The sequence below is a fragment of the Mauremys reevesii genome, linkage group 18 (assembly GCF_016161935.1).
Source record: "Mauremys reevesii isolate NIE-2019 linkage group 18, ASM1616193v1, whole genome shotgun sequence".
Taxonomy (NCBI): Eukaryota; Metazoa; Chordata; order Testudines; family Geoemydidae; genus Mauremys; species Mauremys reevesii.
Genome location: NC_052640.1, coordinates 31051474 through 31066407, shown reverse-complemented (window position 1 = coordinate 31066407; position 14934 = coordinate 31051474). Strand labels below are relative to the sequence as shown.

Here is a 14934-nt window from a genome sequence, read left to right as displayed (position 1 = left end):
GATGTGGTAACAACTGCCCTTGTCCTTGAGGAACACAGTATACCGTGGGTCCATCGTGAGAGCCTGAAGCTCGGAGACTCGTCTGGCCGATAGAAAGGCTACAAGGAAAACTGTCTTCCAGGACAGGTGTCAGCGAGCATGTTGTCAGTGGCTCAAATGGGGCAATCATAAAACTGGTTAGAACCAGGTTGAAGATCCAGGTTTTGGCGGGGGCCAACTGGGGGGGGGGGGTATAACGCTCCAAACCCTTGAGGAACCTATAAACCACAAGGTGTAAGAATACGGAGTGGCCCCTCTCCGCTGGGTGGAAGGGAGAGATGGCTGCCACGTGTACCCTTAAGGAGGACCGCGCCCGGTGCTGCTGTTTGAGAGACCAGAGGTAGACCAAGACGGAATGGATCGGGACCTCGGCGGGAGAAACATTGTGTGTTACATAGCAGCAGGAGAAACGCTTCCACTCTGCCAGATACGTTAACGGAGTGGAAGATTTCCTACCACCCAGGAGAATCCTGTAGAACCGAGGCAGAACAATGTAACTCGGATCGGTTCCGCCATGCGGCAGCCATGCTGTGAGGTGCAGGGATTACAAGTCCGGGTGGTGAAGCTTACCGTGATCCCGCGCTATGGGGTCTGGGCAAAGAGGCAGGGAAATAGGGTTGGCTACCGACAGGGGTAGCAACCTGGAGTACCAGTGCTGCCTGGGCCACGCTGGAGCAAGCATGATCAGGTGCGATCTGTCCCTGCGGAGTTTCAGCAGGACCCTGTGAACCAGCCGGAACGGTGGAAAAACGTACAGCTGATGACTCATCCATGGCATTAGAAAACACCTCCAAGATCGAGCCTGGGGAGAGGCCTTGGAATGAAGAGAACTCCTCTCTCTTTTCGTTCTCGCGAGAGCGAAGAGGGCTATGCGGGGAACGTCCCACTTCCGAAAAACGGAATGGATAATGTCCGGAGGAAACGACCACTTGTGAGACAGGAAGGATCTGCTGAGGCGATCCGCCAGCTGAAATGCCTGGTATACAAGGCAGACTGCTCTCAGCTCTCGGACATCAATGTGCAAGGCCAGCTTTTGAGCCGACCGAAGGCCGTGAGAGTGCGAAACTGACCCAGGTGACCATCCAGTCGAGAGATGGGGTGTCTGTCACGAGGGACCCCGAGGGGTGAATGGAACAGCATCCCTGGATACACCAGGGAGGGCGCTGACTCCCGGTCGAGGGAGCCTAGGATGCTCAGGGGGAACAAGACGACCATGAGTATGCTATCTCTGCCCGGGTGGTACACCAAGGTGAGCCACTATTGAAGTGGATGAAAGCGAAGCCTGGCATGTTTGGAAACAAACGTGCAGACAGCCATGTGACTCAGGAAACCTAGGCAAGAGTGAGCCAAAGTTGTCGGGAAGGTCTGTAGACCTTGTACAATTGTTACCATCGCCTGAAACCGAGGCTGAGGTAAGCAGGCTCTGGCGAGACTGAAGTCCAGGATGGCCCCAATGAATTCTATTCCCTGTGTGGGAATCAGAGTGGATTATTCTATTGATCATCAGGCCTAGACACAGGAATAGGTCCGTGTCGATGCCCACATGACTGGTAACTTGGGCCCGGTGGTCCCTCGAATGAGCCAATCGCCTAGATATGGAGAACGTGTATCCGACGGTGGCAAAGAGAGGCGGCGACTACAGCCCTGCACTTTGAATACACTTGGGCTGTATAGAGGCCAACCGGGAGGGCCGTATACTGGAAACGACGGTAGGCCCCAAACTGGGGGTACCTTCTGTGTGGAAGAGAAATGGCGACGTGAAAATACGCGCCCTTCATATCGAGGGCGGCATTCCAGTCTTCGGGACATCGTGAACTTGTTGGGGTCCCGCAGGTCTAGGATAGGTCTGAGACCTCCCTTCGCCTAGGGGATTAGCTTTCGTCCTTAGATACCTCCTGTATAGCTCCGATGAAGAGGAGCGTCCGCACCTCTTGCAAGAGGAATCGCTCGTGAGAGGGGTCCCTAAGAGGGACGAGGATGGGTAGGCTTTTGTCCCATTGTGGTTAGAAGAACCGCAATTTTGGCTCCTTTGGGGTCCTGATTGACGCCTACGACCGCGTAAGCGACGCCTGCTGGCAAAGTCCTGTCTTTGTCTAGTCGCAGGGTAAGAGCGGTGAGGCTGGGGACGGAAAGGTCGGCACTGAAGCACCGGCGTGTGCATGCCGAGAGAGAGCGCAAAGTGACCCTGCTGCCCTTTAGGCTTTGCAGCCTAGGGTCAGTTTTTTCAGAGAACAGGCCTTTGCCATTGAAGGGCAAGTCCTGTATAGTGTGCAGCAGCTGTGAGGGAAGGCTCGATAACTGGAGACATGAAATGCGCCTCGTGGCAACACCCGAGGCCAGAGTCGTGGCAGCGGAGTCAGCTGCATCCAACGAGGCCTGGAGGGAAGCCCTCGCCAGCTTCTTCCTTTGTTCCAGGGCATCAAACTCTGACGGGAGTTCTGAAGAACCGACTCTGTAAATTTGCCCACTGCCACCCATAGTAGCGGCTAAGCAGGGCTTGCTAGTTTGCTACACAAAGTTGCAGGGCTCCCACCGAGTACATCTTACGGCCCAGTAAGACCATTCGCCTAGCCTCCTTGGCTTTAGGGGCTGGTGCCTGTTGGCCATGGCGTTCCGTCCCATTGAGGGACTGGACGACAAGGGAGCGGAGCGGGGGGGGGGGGGGAGGAGGGGAGATGTACATATAGGTACTCGTACCCCCTGGAGGATACCATGTACTTGCATTTCGACCAGAGGAGGGCCCGAGGAGTATGTTCCTGCCCCCGCCTCATCTGGGGAGGAGGAAGAAGAAAGGCCAGGTACAAGCGGGTCCTGTGTGGGCTCGCACTCCTGGACGACCTCCTGATCCGGTGGGATCTGGGAGCCCGGTGGCTGAACCGGGGCTTGCTCCATACTGGTCGGAGGGGAACGGCTAATTGTCGCCTCTGGCACCCAGAGCTCCAACGGAACGGAGCGAGATGGGACCACCGGTACGCCTCTGGCGTGGTAGTACGCCCAAGGTGACTAGAATGACCACTGATAGGTCTCCTGGAAGACTCTTGAGGGCACATCGGAAAACCGAGTACTGCGCATATGAAGTGCCCGCACGGGGCAACACTGATGCGTGGCTGGATGGCCCTGGAGGAGCTGAAAAGCCCTTGGTAGAGTCTCCCTCTCTAACTGACGTCGCTCGATGCGGCACCGGGGATCGGTACCGGGAGACATACCGGTACCGAGAACAGGACCTGCCACCGGAGCTGTGCCGGGCGGTCGACCGAGCGCGCGAGGCTCGATGATCAGGAGTGGCTACGGGAGTCCCGGTGCCTGAGGCGGTGCCGGGAGCTGGATTTGTGCTGAGTGTACCGGGCCGGCGAACGGGACGCTGACCGGTGCCGCGAGTACTACTGGTACCGAAATGGAGAACGGTGCCGAGACTGCGAGCGGAGTCGGGACCTCGATCGGTGACGGGACCGAGAACGTCTGCGGGACCACGATTGTGAACGATGCCGCTCTGCGGTGCCGACGCCGGGTGGCGTGAGCAAGACTCCCTCGCTGTGGAAATGTTTCCGGCGTGGAGGGAATAGTGAGCTCGACCACAGCTCGCACTGGGGAGTGTTCAGGTGCTGGACTCGACGACTCTTGCGTGGCCGGAGTCTACGATGCTGATACTGTCGGTGCCGCAGCAGGTACCGGTGCCGGGCAGTGCGACGTAGTAGAGCGCTCGGGCTGCGGAGCAGGCAGCTCGGACACAGATTAATAGCGAGCTCGACCACGGTCCATACCGGGGAGCTTTCCAGCACCGGACTCGATGGCTCTTGCCTGGCCGGAGTTAATGGTGCGGATATTGTCGGTGCCACAGCGGACATCGGTGCCAGGCGATCCGACTGAGCATAGCGCTCGGCTGCAGAGCAGGCGGCTCAGACGCAGCAAGGATATTGTGCCTCTTCATCCTCCAGGAGAGGGATCCATGCCGAGTGGAAGCCAGCGACGGCCGGTGCCGAGAGGCCTTGGCGGTACCGGTGATCTGGTGCCGAGGGAGCGCTCCTTGAAGACTAACCAGCGCTCGGCGCCGAGAGCGGAGGAGCAAGAGCTGCCTCTCTCAGGAGCTGTTTGAGACAAAAGTCCCGCTCCCCTTTGTTCTCGGATTAAAGGCCTCACAAATGCGACACTTATCTGTGAGATGAGATCCCTCGAGGCACTTAGGAGAGGATCTCTTGTCGGCATCGGCTTGTGGCCGGCTGAGCATTATAAAACCCTGTGGACCGGGCATCGGACCCGGCACCGGGTGAGGGGAAGGGGATAAACCCCGAACCCCTGAAAATAAATACTATACTACAAACAAATAAAGTTAACTACAACTATAAACATCTGAACTATATACTTAACGAGAGAAACTACGAGTAGCTAGGGAAGTGTAGGTTAGCTAAGCCGCACTCCACTGTTCCAACGACCGACACGGGTGGTAAGAAGGAACTGAGGGGCGGATGGGTCGGCAGGGGTATATATCCTGCGCCATAGCGGCGCCACTCCAGGGGGCGCCCAGCAGACCCACCGAGTGTTGCTAGGGTAAAAATCTTCCGACGAACGTGCACGCGGTGCGCACACACCTAACTGGAATGCATAGGAGCAATCACTCGAAGAAGAATGTAGCAACTCTGGCAGTGGAAGGCTGGCAGCCAACGACTGCTACCATTAGAGTCCCTGGGCTGAAACCCGGAGTAGAGGGTGGGCCCAGGTTCCCCCCAACCCACCACTACAGGAACATCTCCTGGGAGAGAAAGTCAGGCCCCTGTCAGGACAGGAGGCTAAACTGTTCTGAAATAAGCCCCCAGGGACAACAGAGAGTGTGGGAGTTCTCTCACCAACCTCCTTGCTGGCCTATGATGAAAAGGGCTCAGTAGACTGTAACCCTGGCCCTAAAGAGAGAAGGGCTACGTGGAGGGTCACAGTGAGCCACTGAGGCTAGCAATAACCGCCTAGAAGCGCAGGACCCATGGGGGCAAGGTCAGAGCTCTGCCACAATATATATTATACACACACATACAGTATAAGTTTTAAACAAACAATTTAATACTGGTACACAGTGATTATGATTGTGCACCTTGGTTGAGGAGGAGGAGTCAGAGGGTGGGATATTTCCAGGGAATGTCTTACTGCTAAATGATGAACTTGCAATTTGCTGAGCCCTCAAGGGTTAACTCTCACACTCTACTGTACAAGGCAGCAGGAAAGGAGGGAGGGCAGACAGAGACACACTGTGTGTGTGTGTGTGTGTGTGTGAGCGCGTGCGTGCGCGCAGGGGCGGCTCTACAAATTTGGCCGCCCCAAGCAGTCATGCCCGGGAGGCGCCCCCGAGCCGCGGGAGCAGCGGACCTGCCGCGGGCATGACTGCGGAGGGTCCGCTGGTCGCGCGGCTCAGCTGGACCTCCCGCAGCTGCGGGCGGCTCGCGGGTCCGGCGGCTCCGGTTGAGCTGCCGCAGTCATGCCTGCGGGAGGTCCGGTCGTCCCGGGGCTCCGGTGGACCTCCCGCAGGCATTACTGCGGCAGGTCCGCCAGCCCAGCCTGCCGCCCCCCTGGGAAAGGGCCGCCCCAGGCGGGTGCTTGCCCCGCTGGGCTCTAGAGCCGCCCCTGTGTGTGTGTGTGTGAGAGAGAGAGAGAGAGAGATGTGCATTTCCCCTTTAAGTATGAAGAGTGGGGTCAGAAGTACACTGCCTTGTTAATTAGATCACGCTGAGACCGCAGCTGCTGCTGCCTGGAAGCTCCCTCTGTCATGTGTCCCCCCTGCTCTATGGAAGATGGGGTAAGCGGGGTGCCAGAGCAAGGGGGAGGGGGACACCCTGACATTAACCCCCCTCTTCCTTCCCCACACACAGCAATCAGGAGTCTTGGGGAGCAGCTCCAAGGCAGAGGGCAGGAGCAGCACATGGCAGTGGGGGGAGGGACAGCTACAACTGCTAGCCTGCTGGGCAGCTGCAGCACAGGGAACTTAAGGGAGCGGGGAGCTGATAAGAAGAGCTGATAGGGGGGCTGCTGGTCCACCCTGGTTCCAACCACCCACCAGCTAGCTCCACCGGGCTGCTCTTCCTGCAAGCTATGGACAAAAGCAGGTGGCTGCCAAATGACGTCAGAAGGGAGCACTGCGCAACTTTAAACAAGCATGTTCCCTAATTGATCAGCAACCTAACAACGAAAAAACATTAACCAGGATGACTTTAAGTGAGGAGTTACTGTATTCAGGAATCACCTTGACTGCTCCTATCAGAAGCAATTTTTCTACTGCTGCGATAAGAGCTGCCTCAGGAGCGGGGTCCCTGAAGAGGAAGAGGTAGGGGAGGTGGGGGGGGAGACAATCTTCTGAACTGTATATCACAGCCCCTTTCTACAATCTCTGGAACCCATTGGTCCAATGTAATTTACCTCCATTGATTGATGAAGTGGGATAGTCTGTCTCCAAAGAGGAGGACAGATTGGTCTTGACTGGCTGGTTCTCAAATCCTGATCATCCCATCAAAATTTAGGCCTGTTATTCCATGTGACTTGTTTAGATTTGGACTTCGATTTGAAAGGTTTTTTCTTACAGTTGCCCTGGGAGGCTGCAGGTACTGTTGACATCCCTGGTTTGTCAAGAGATAAGATAAAGAATGTGGGGTAAGACTGCCTCTGGTATCGGAAACTAGAAGTGGAGGGCCTCCTCCCAGCAGAGGGAATCAAACCCAGAGAGCGAGCCATCGCTCGTGTCCTTTGGTTTTCCCAGTAATTCGTCTTTCTTTTCACTGAAAAGGCCTCCCTCTTCAAAAGGAAGATCCTCCAGCTTAATTCTAATGTCCATAGCTAGGGAGGAGGAACTGAGTCATGAGTGCCTCCTGATGGTCATAGCAAACGCCAATGCTCTGGCAGCAGAGTCAAAGAAGCTGTGAGTGCATGTTCGGCTACATTCTGGCCCTCTGTTAAGACAGCATTCCCCAACCTTCTTCTGTCATTAGGCAAGTCTTGTAAAAATATCATCTTTTCCCATAAATGGAATTTATGGTAACGGGCCATGACTACTTGTTTGCCACTGAGTAAGGGACAGGGTGGGTGTGAAAGTAGGAAAGCCCCTCAGAGGGTATCTGATACAACTTGTCAGCTTACTTAGAAATAGGTTGGCAAAAGCAGGCATAGTCTACATGGATTTAACTGGCTGTAGCAACCCATCCAAAATGGGTAGGGATAGTCTACTCCTCAAAGCAGTCTGAATGATATCAAACACTGGGTGATAAGTTTCTTCTACAGGCACTGCAGGCAGATTTAAAGTGGACACCATATGATCCACCAAATCATGGAACTGCATAGCGTCCTCAGGAGGCTCAAGCCATCCCACCATGTTCATCCGATGGTAAATCAGGTTTAGTCCATCTGCAAATGCTTCTGATCAAAGAGAGGAGCCACCTCCTCCTCAGGCAGTATTTTAGACATCACCGTTGGTAACGTCGAATGATCTGGAGGAGTCAGAACCCCTGGACTGCCAGAGATCCTTAATTTATTTGGAGGGTTATTTGTAAGGCCCCAGGATTGCCAGTCTCCACAGAAACAGGTTTGAGAATATGCCTGCACGAGGCAGGCAATAGCATGGTACAAAGCGAGCCACAGGTGGCTTTCCCACGCCCCACTGCCAGCGAGGATGGGCAGCTTTGCCCATCCCTCTCCACCCCTCTGCTTCTGGTTGAGAGGCAGGGGAGAATGGGGCATGCTCTCAGCTGGGAGTTGAGCTGTGAAATTGACAAGGCCGCCCGAGAAGGCTGCCTGTCTGAGGGGGAGCGGGCTGGGAAGGAAATGAGGACAGCTGGACCTTGCTTCCTGGGGGCAAGACCCTGGTTGCCTTCCCACAGCTCTGAGTGAGGAAAGGGGAGGGGGAAAGCCCTGGGTAGCTTCCCGAACCTCTGGCAGGGAACAGGGTAGGAGGGGGGAAGGCTGCCGGGATCCCGGGAGGCAGCCAGGCTCCCAGCAGGCAGCTGCCTGCAGAGATGAGAGACCTGGATCTCAGCCCCCCACACTGTCCTCCTTAGGTTGGTGGAAGCGCTCCCTAATGAGGATGCGTACCACCGACCCAAGGACGGTAGTGTGGACATGAACCACTGTAGTAATTAGGCTGACTAATATCAGTCAACTTATATTTCTAGTGTAGACATACCCACAGGACTAGATTCTCGGGTGCAGTGAAGCCATTCTGTATCACCACCAATAGAATCTAGCCACAGAGCTAGCTTATGTGACCCCAGGAGGGTCATTCAGTGTCAGGGAATCCTCTGTAGCGTAGCTCCTATGTCACCCCTCCCCTTCTGCTGCCAGCACAGAGGAAAAAGGGTGGCTTGGTGGAAGCAAAAGGGGTCCAGTTGAGGCTTTCCTATGTCTTGTTGATCCCTGGACGTCATTCTGCTCCTTTTGGGTTATTAACAGCTGTAACAACTTAGAGCATTCCAAAGGTTGCTCCTAATTTACATTAAAAGATTGGCTCCAAAATGAAAAATAAACTTTACACTAACTTTGTGCACATGTACACTCATACATCTCTGCCTTGCATGCTCCTTAGCTGCAACTGAAGATCTGATCCTTATTGCAAATTTTTGCCCTTAAAGTGAGAAAAATATACTAAACCCAGAAAAACAAAGAGACTCTTTCCCCCAAAATCCTCACACTATTATTTTTAGCACATGGACAGAGTACATGGATGGAAGTTATATTTGTCAGACTAGTGTACCAGTATAGTTTCTCATGTCCACAGGTCATGAACTAAAAAAATTTACACGATCAATTATAATTATGTCTTTGGATTAGTTTTTAAAAATCCACAAATCACATGTACATTATTAGAGCTATTATAATCTACCTAGTATAATATATATTTGCATGAAGCTTGTTTTAGAATATTAGTAAAAAGCTTCATGCAAAATGATAAAAAGAAAATTAAGTAACATTATTGGCTCTGCCACAAACTGATTAAAGAAACACTCAAAGTTAAGACTGAAATACCATCATAAACTAAAGCTAACATACCATCAAGAACCAAAGTTATGTATCCAAAAAATACAGCAGATGTCGCAGATTACTTTGTGACATGTACTACAATTAACTGAGTGGAGAACAATTGTCGAACTCATGCTTGAATTTCTTTGTTTTCTGTCAGCACTAAAATAACAACGTTACTACTTATGCTGTTTAACAACCAGCCCAGCAATGGGCATTTCCTGATTAGCTCGCAGCAGTCAATGACATTAACTCCAGCCAGGCAATCTTCAGGAAATGCCTAGGGAGGTGGTTCATAAATTAAGCATTTTGATGCTTTTATTTAATTTGCTGGTTCTGTTTTATCACAAGTGTGTAATGTGTATGCTTCTGTACTGTGTGCAAAGTACCAAGTAGTTCTATATAATTAATGGCTGATATTTTAGCCAGTCAGACTACACAGATTATTTGTCAGCATTATATTTAGTAACTTAAAAGACTGCACAAAAGCTATGTAAATCGCGTTTTATATTGTCAGAACCTGGACACACACGACAACATTTTCAAATACGGGTGTCTAAAGTTAGACTCCTAAAATAGGATTTGGAAAGATGTTGAGCATCTATAGTTCTACTGATGCCAACAGAAACTGCTGAGTGCTCAGCACTTCTGAAAATGAGGCTTCTTATTTTAGTAACTAAGTATGAATTTGCTCTCTGTAGAGAGTGCTCTTGCCATCCTAACCTGTTTTATCCCCTTCAGGTAACCTAAAGAGAAGGTTCATTGTACCCTTCACTCTAAATTCCCATATTATTAATCAAGGCGAAGGTTAAGATTTTGGCACGGGTATTTTTAATAAAAATCATGGACAGGATGCGGGAAAAAACAATAAATCATGGAAATATACACAGTAATGCAGTATTCACTACATCAGTACTGAAGTCCGAGCCCTGCTGCCCAGGGCTGAAGCCAAAGCCCAAGCCCCTCAGGGCTCAAGCCCAACCTCTACCGCCCAGAGCCACGTGGGGCTGAATTAGGATTTTCAATAGAATCACTGAATATCAGGGTTGGAAGGGACCTCAGGAGGTATCTAGTCCAACCCCCTGCTCAAAGCAGGACCAACACCAACTAAATCATCCCAGCCAGGCCTTTGTCAAGCCTGACCTTAAAAACCTCTAAGGAAGGAGATTCCACCACCTCCCTAGGTAACCCATTCCAGTTCTTCACCACCCTACTAGTGAAAAAGTTTTTTCTAATATCCAACCTAGACCTCCACCTCTGCAACTTGAGACCATTGCTCCTTGTTCTGTCATCTGCCACCACTGACAACAGCCTAGCTCCATCCTCTTTGGAACCCCGCTTCAGGTAGTTGAAGGCTGCTATTAAATCCCTCCTCACTCTTCTGCAGACTAAATAAGCCCAGTTCCCCCACCCTCTCCTCGTAAGTCATGTGCCCCAGCCCCCTAATCCTTTTTGTTGCCCTCCGCTGGACTCTCTCCAATTTGTCCACATCTTTTCTGTAGTGGGGGGCCCAAAACTGGACGTAATACTCCAGATGTGGCCTCAACAGTGCCAAATAGAGGGGAATAATGACTTCCCCCGATCTGCTGGCAATGTTCCTAGTACTGCAGCCCAATATGCTGTTAGCCTTCTTGGCAACAAGGGCACATGGTTGACTCAGATCCAGTTTCTCATCTACTGTATTCCTCAGCTCCTTTTCTGCAGAACTGCTGCTTAGCCAGTCGGTCCCCAGCCTGTAGCAGTGCATACAGTTGTGGAGGTCTCATAAAAACACAGAATCCATTACCTCCGTGACAGATTTGTAGCCTTAATCATGGTGGTTATGATGGTGCCTAAAGACCAATCAAAAATGGGGCTCACTGTGCTAGGCACTATGCAAACACAGAATAGCAGACAGCTCCTGCCCCAAAGAGCTAACCATCTAAATAGACAAGATATACACAGGAGTGGAAGGGTTATAACACATAAGCAGAGTGAACAATATCTGAATTCATTCTGAATGCCTGTATCATGGCAGTAGTATGAATGAAACTTACATTCACAACAGACTCCTTGAATTTGATGTGCAGTCTGTAATTAGAAAGTGCAATGATGGCATCCTCTGCTCGTCCCACATACTCTGTGCTCTCACCATGAAGTTCAAGGAAAGGGACCTTCAGAAGAGAAGGAGAAAGAAGCCCTTTAGAAAACATGAGCTACAAATGTATACCTGCTTACAAATATCAGAGGGGTAGCCGTGTTAGTCTGGATCTGTAAAAGCAACAAAGAATCCTGTGGCACCTTATAGACTAACAGACGTTTTGCAGCATGAGCTTTCGTGGGTGAATACCCACTTCTTCGGATGCAAGACTTGCATCCGAAGAAGTGGGTATTCACCCACGAAAGCTCATACTGCAAAACGTCTGTTAGTCTATAAGGTGCCACAGGATTCTTTGCTGCTTACAAATGTCCACTCAAGCTGTTCATGCACACTCCCTAAGGGGAGACTGAAACACTGCATGGTATGTGTGAGATTGTTACAACTGGCAGTGAAGCCATTGACGATTTTATGCAGATGTCCATTGTAGCCTTATTTTAACGTACACAATTGTCTCATAACAATCTCCTTTGGGGCTCAAAACGTCCATGTTTGATCTCAGCCTAAAGGTGAAATATTTTTGGAAGTTTGAGCAAAATCCCTTGAGATGTCTGAGTTAAGTAAGAACTAAAACTATATCATTTTTCAGATGCAATTCTTCTCTGAAAAGAGACAATATAAAAATAGTACTCAATGAAACTGCTCCCTGTATATATTCACAGTCCTATCTGCTTACTTAGGGTCACAAAGTTTTGTTCTTGTTAACCGGGCAGAACCAATATAGCTAAAAGAAATAGTTCATTCCTTCTTGTACGCCAGCAAATGCACTGTTTACTAGGCTCCAATCAATTACATTGGCACAAACCCATCAGACAATGGGACTATGCAGCATGCAATTTGACCTGAAGAACCTTTATTATTAGTGATGATAACCAAGAAGGAAAACTCAGCTTAATTCTCAGATCTGAAATTGAACTTGCAGGACAGGCAGCTAGAAAAAGAACAGCTGTCCTATAGTAACTACGGTTCTTGAGATGTTCATTGTCCACATGGATTGCACTTCTAACAGTGAGTGCCAGTGAAAAGGAGGTAGGACCAGAGGCTAAAATAGGGAAAAAACAAGTTAAAAATTACTTAGACAAGTTAGATGTCTTCAAATCGCTAGGGCCTGATGAAATACTTCCTAGAATACTCAAGGAGCTGACTGAGGAGATATCTGAGCCATTAGCGATTATCTTTTGAAATGTCATGCAAGACAGGAGACATTCCAGAAGACTGGAAAAGGGCAAATATAGTGCTCATCTATAAAAAGGGAAATAAGGACAACCCAGGGAATTACAGACCAGTCAGCTTAGCTTCTTTACCCGGAAAGATAGAGCAAATAATTAAGAAATCAATTTGCAAACACCTAGCAGATAATAACTTGATAAATAACAGTCAGCATGGATTTGTCAAGAACAAATTGTGTCAAACCAAAACTGATAGCTTTCTTTGATAGGGTAAAAAGCCTTGCGGATGGGGGGAAGTGTTAGACGTGTTATATCTTGACTTTAGTAAAGCTTTTGATACTCTCTCGCATGATCTTCTCATAAACAAACTAGGGAAATGCAACCTAGATGGAGCTACTATAAGGTGGGTGCATAACTGGTTGGAAAATCATTCGCAGAGAGTAATCGTCAGTGGTTCACAGTCATGCTGGAAGGACATAATAAGTGGGGTCAATCCCAATATTTGGGGCTTTTTTTTTAAAAAAAAAATATGGGCTCCTATTACTCCCCAACCCCCCATCCCAATTTTTCACACTTGATATCTCGTCACCCTAAATATGAGTCAACAGTGTAACACAGTTGGGGGGAAAAAAAAAAAAAAAAAGCAAACAGTCTGGTATGCATTAGCAGGAGTGTTGTAAGCAAGACATGAGAAGTAATTCTTCCGCTCTACTTCGTGCTGATTAGGCCTCAATTGGAGTATCGTGTCCAGTTCTGGGTGTCACCTTTCAGGAAAGATGTGGACAAATTGGAGAAAGTCCACAAAAGAGCAACAAAAATTATCAAAGGTCTAGAAAACATGACCTATGAGGGAAGATTGAAAAAAATTGGGTTTGTTTAGTCTGGAGAAGAGAAGACTGAGAGGGGACATGATAACAGTTTTCAAGTACATAAAAGGTTGTTACAAGGAGGAGGGAGAAAAATTGTTTTTCTTAACCTCTGAGGATAGAACAAGAATCAATCGGCTTAAATTGCAGCAAGGGCAGTTTAGGTTGGACATTAGGAAAAATTTCCTGTCAGGGTGCTTAAGCACTGAAATAAATTGCCTAGGGAGGTTGTAAAATCTCCATCATTAGACAAATACCTGTCAGGGATGGTCTAGATAATACTTAGTCCTGCCATGAGTGCAGGGGACTGGACTAGATGACCTCTCAAGATCTCTTCCAGTCCTATGATTCTGCTGCACACGCGCCCCATGTGGGTAAGACTGGAATCTTTTGGAAGAACAATGTCCATTGAGGCCATGCCTGCACCCTCAATGCCCTCTGGAAGCATAAAGGAAGGGGCAGCCACAACTGCCTTTCAATTTCTTCACTAAAATAGAACTCAGGAAATCCAGGAATCCACAGTAACAAGGAAGGAGGGCAGGTCGTAGAATGCATGTGAGCAAGGAACTGTTATTTTGTCTTTGAGAGATTGTCCAAATGAATTCCAATTCTGGTGACTTACAAGTAGGCATGTCCTCATTATGGCTACTCAGTCTACTGAAACAATAACTGTAAGACAGGTTTGTCAAAGAAGATATCAGATCTGGAGTTTTCTACCCAGGAGTAGTGCTGAAAGAAAATAGGAACTGAATTCCAGGCAGCTCCTCAACACAGCTCAGATACTAGAATGTCTCTTGGAGAAGCTGCTTGAGCTGTGGTGGAATAGGCCCTGATCTGTGTACATGAACTCAAACACACTGTCATATAGCAATTTCCAATACAGAATGAAACCCATTTAGTCTTTGTGTGGATATAAGCTGACCTTTCATCCTATCAGCAAAGGTCAGAAGCAGGCTAGAATTCCTGAATGATCTTATTGTCAGAAGAGTCCTGACAATAACTAAGTGGTGTAGTTTAGCTTCCCTTTGATTAGCATGAAGCATGAGAAAGAAAACCGGCAGGTGGATAACTTGATTCAGGTGAAAATCTGAGACAACTTTAGGCAAGAACCTTGGGTGATGTTTACAGTCACCATGTCCTTATGGAATAGAATCATAGAATCATAGAATTCAAGATCAGAAGGGACCATTATGATCATCTAGTCTGACCTCCTGCAAGATGCAGGCCACATAAGCCGATCCACCCACTGCTTAAGCAAGCGACCCCTGCCCCATGCTTCGGAGGAAGGCGAAAAACCTCCAGGGCCACTGCCAATCTACCCTGGAGGAAAATTCCTTCCCGACCCCAAATATGGTGGTCAGCTGAACCCCGAGCATATGGAGCAATACTCCATATGGTGATCCTGTGAGGGACTGGGTAGCTCCTATTCTTCTGGCTGAAGTTATAGCCACTAAGGGTATACCTATACTGTATTTTAAAACCCATGACAGCAAGACTCGGGCCCAGGTCTACCAACTCAGGCTCATGCTACAGTGCTAAAAACAGCTGTGTAGATGTTGAGGCTCGGGCTCTGAAGCCCAGGTACAGGTTGGATTTCACAACAGAGGCTGTGTTGACTGGCTCATCAGGTCTACATACCAAAATTGCCTGGACCAGGTCTGTCATTATCATTAGAGCTGCATCCTGCCAGAGCTTCCTCAGAACCCTCAGTATCAATGGAATGGCAGGGTAGGCATACATG

General features: G+C 49.5%; 1 protein-coding gene across 11 annotated transcripts in view; it reads right to left on the bottom strand.

The window, feature by feature from the left end:
• MTMR3 (myotubularin related protein 3) overlaps window positions 1-14934 on the bottom strand; it is a 193862-nt gene that overhangs the window by 79806 nt on the left and 99122 nt on the right. For all 11 annotated transcript variants that reach the window (XM_039504652.1, XM_039504654.1, XM_039504644.1 and 8 more), the window contains one exon: window positions 11058-11174. In XM_039504652.1, the coding sequence (XP_039360586.1) occupies window positions 11058-11174 (117 nt within the window). The remainder of the gene's footprint in view (window positions 1-11057; window positions 11175-14934) is intronic.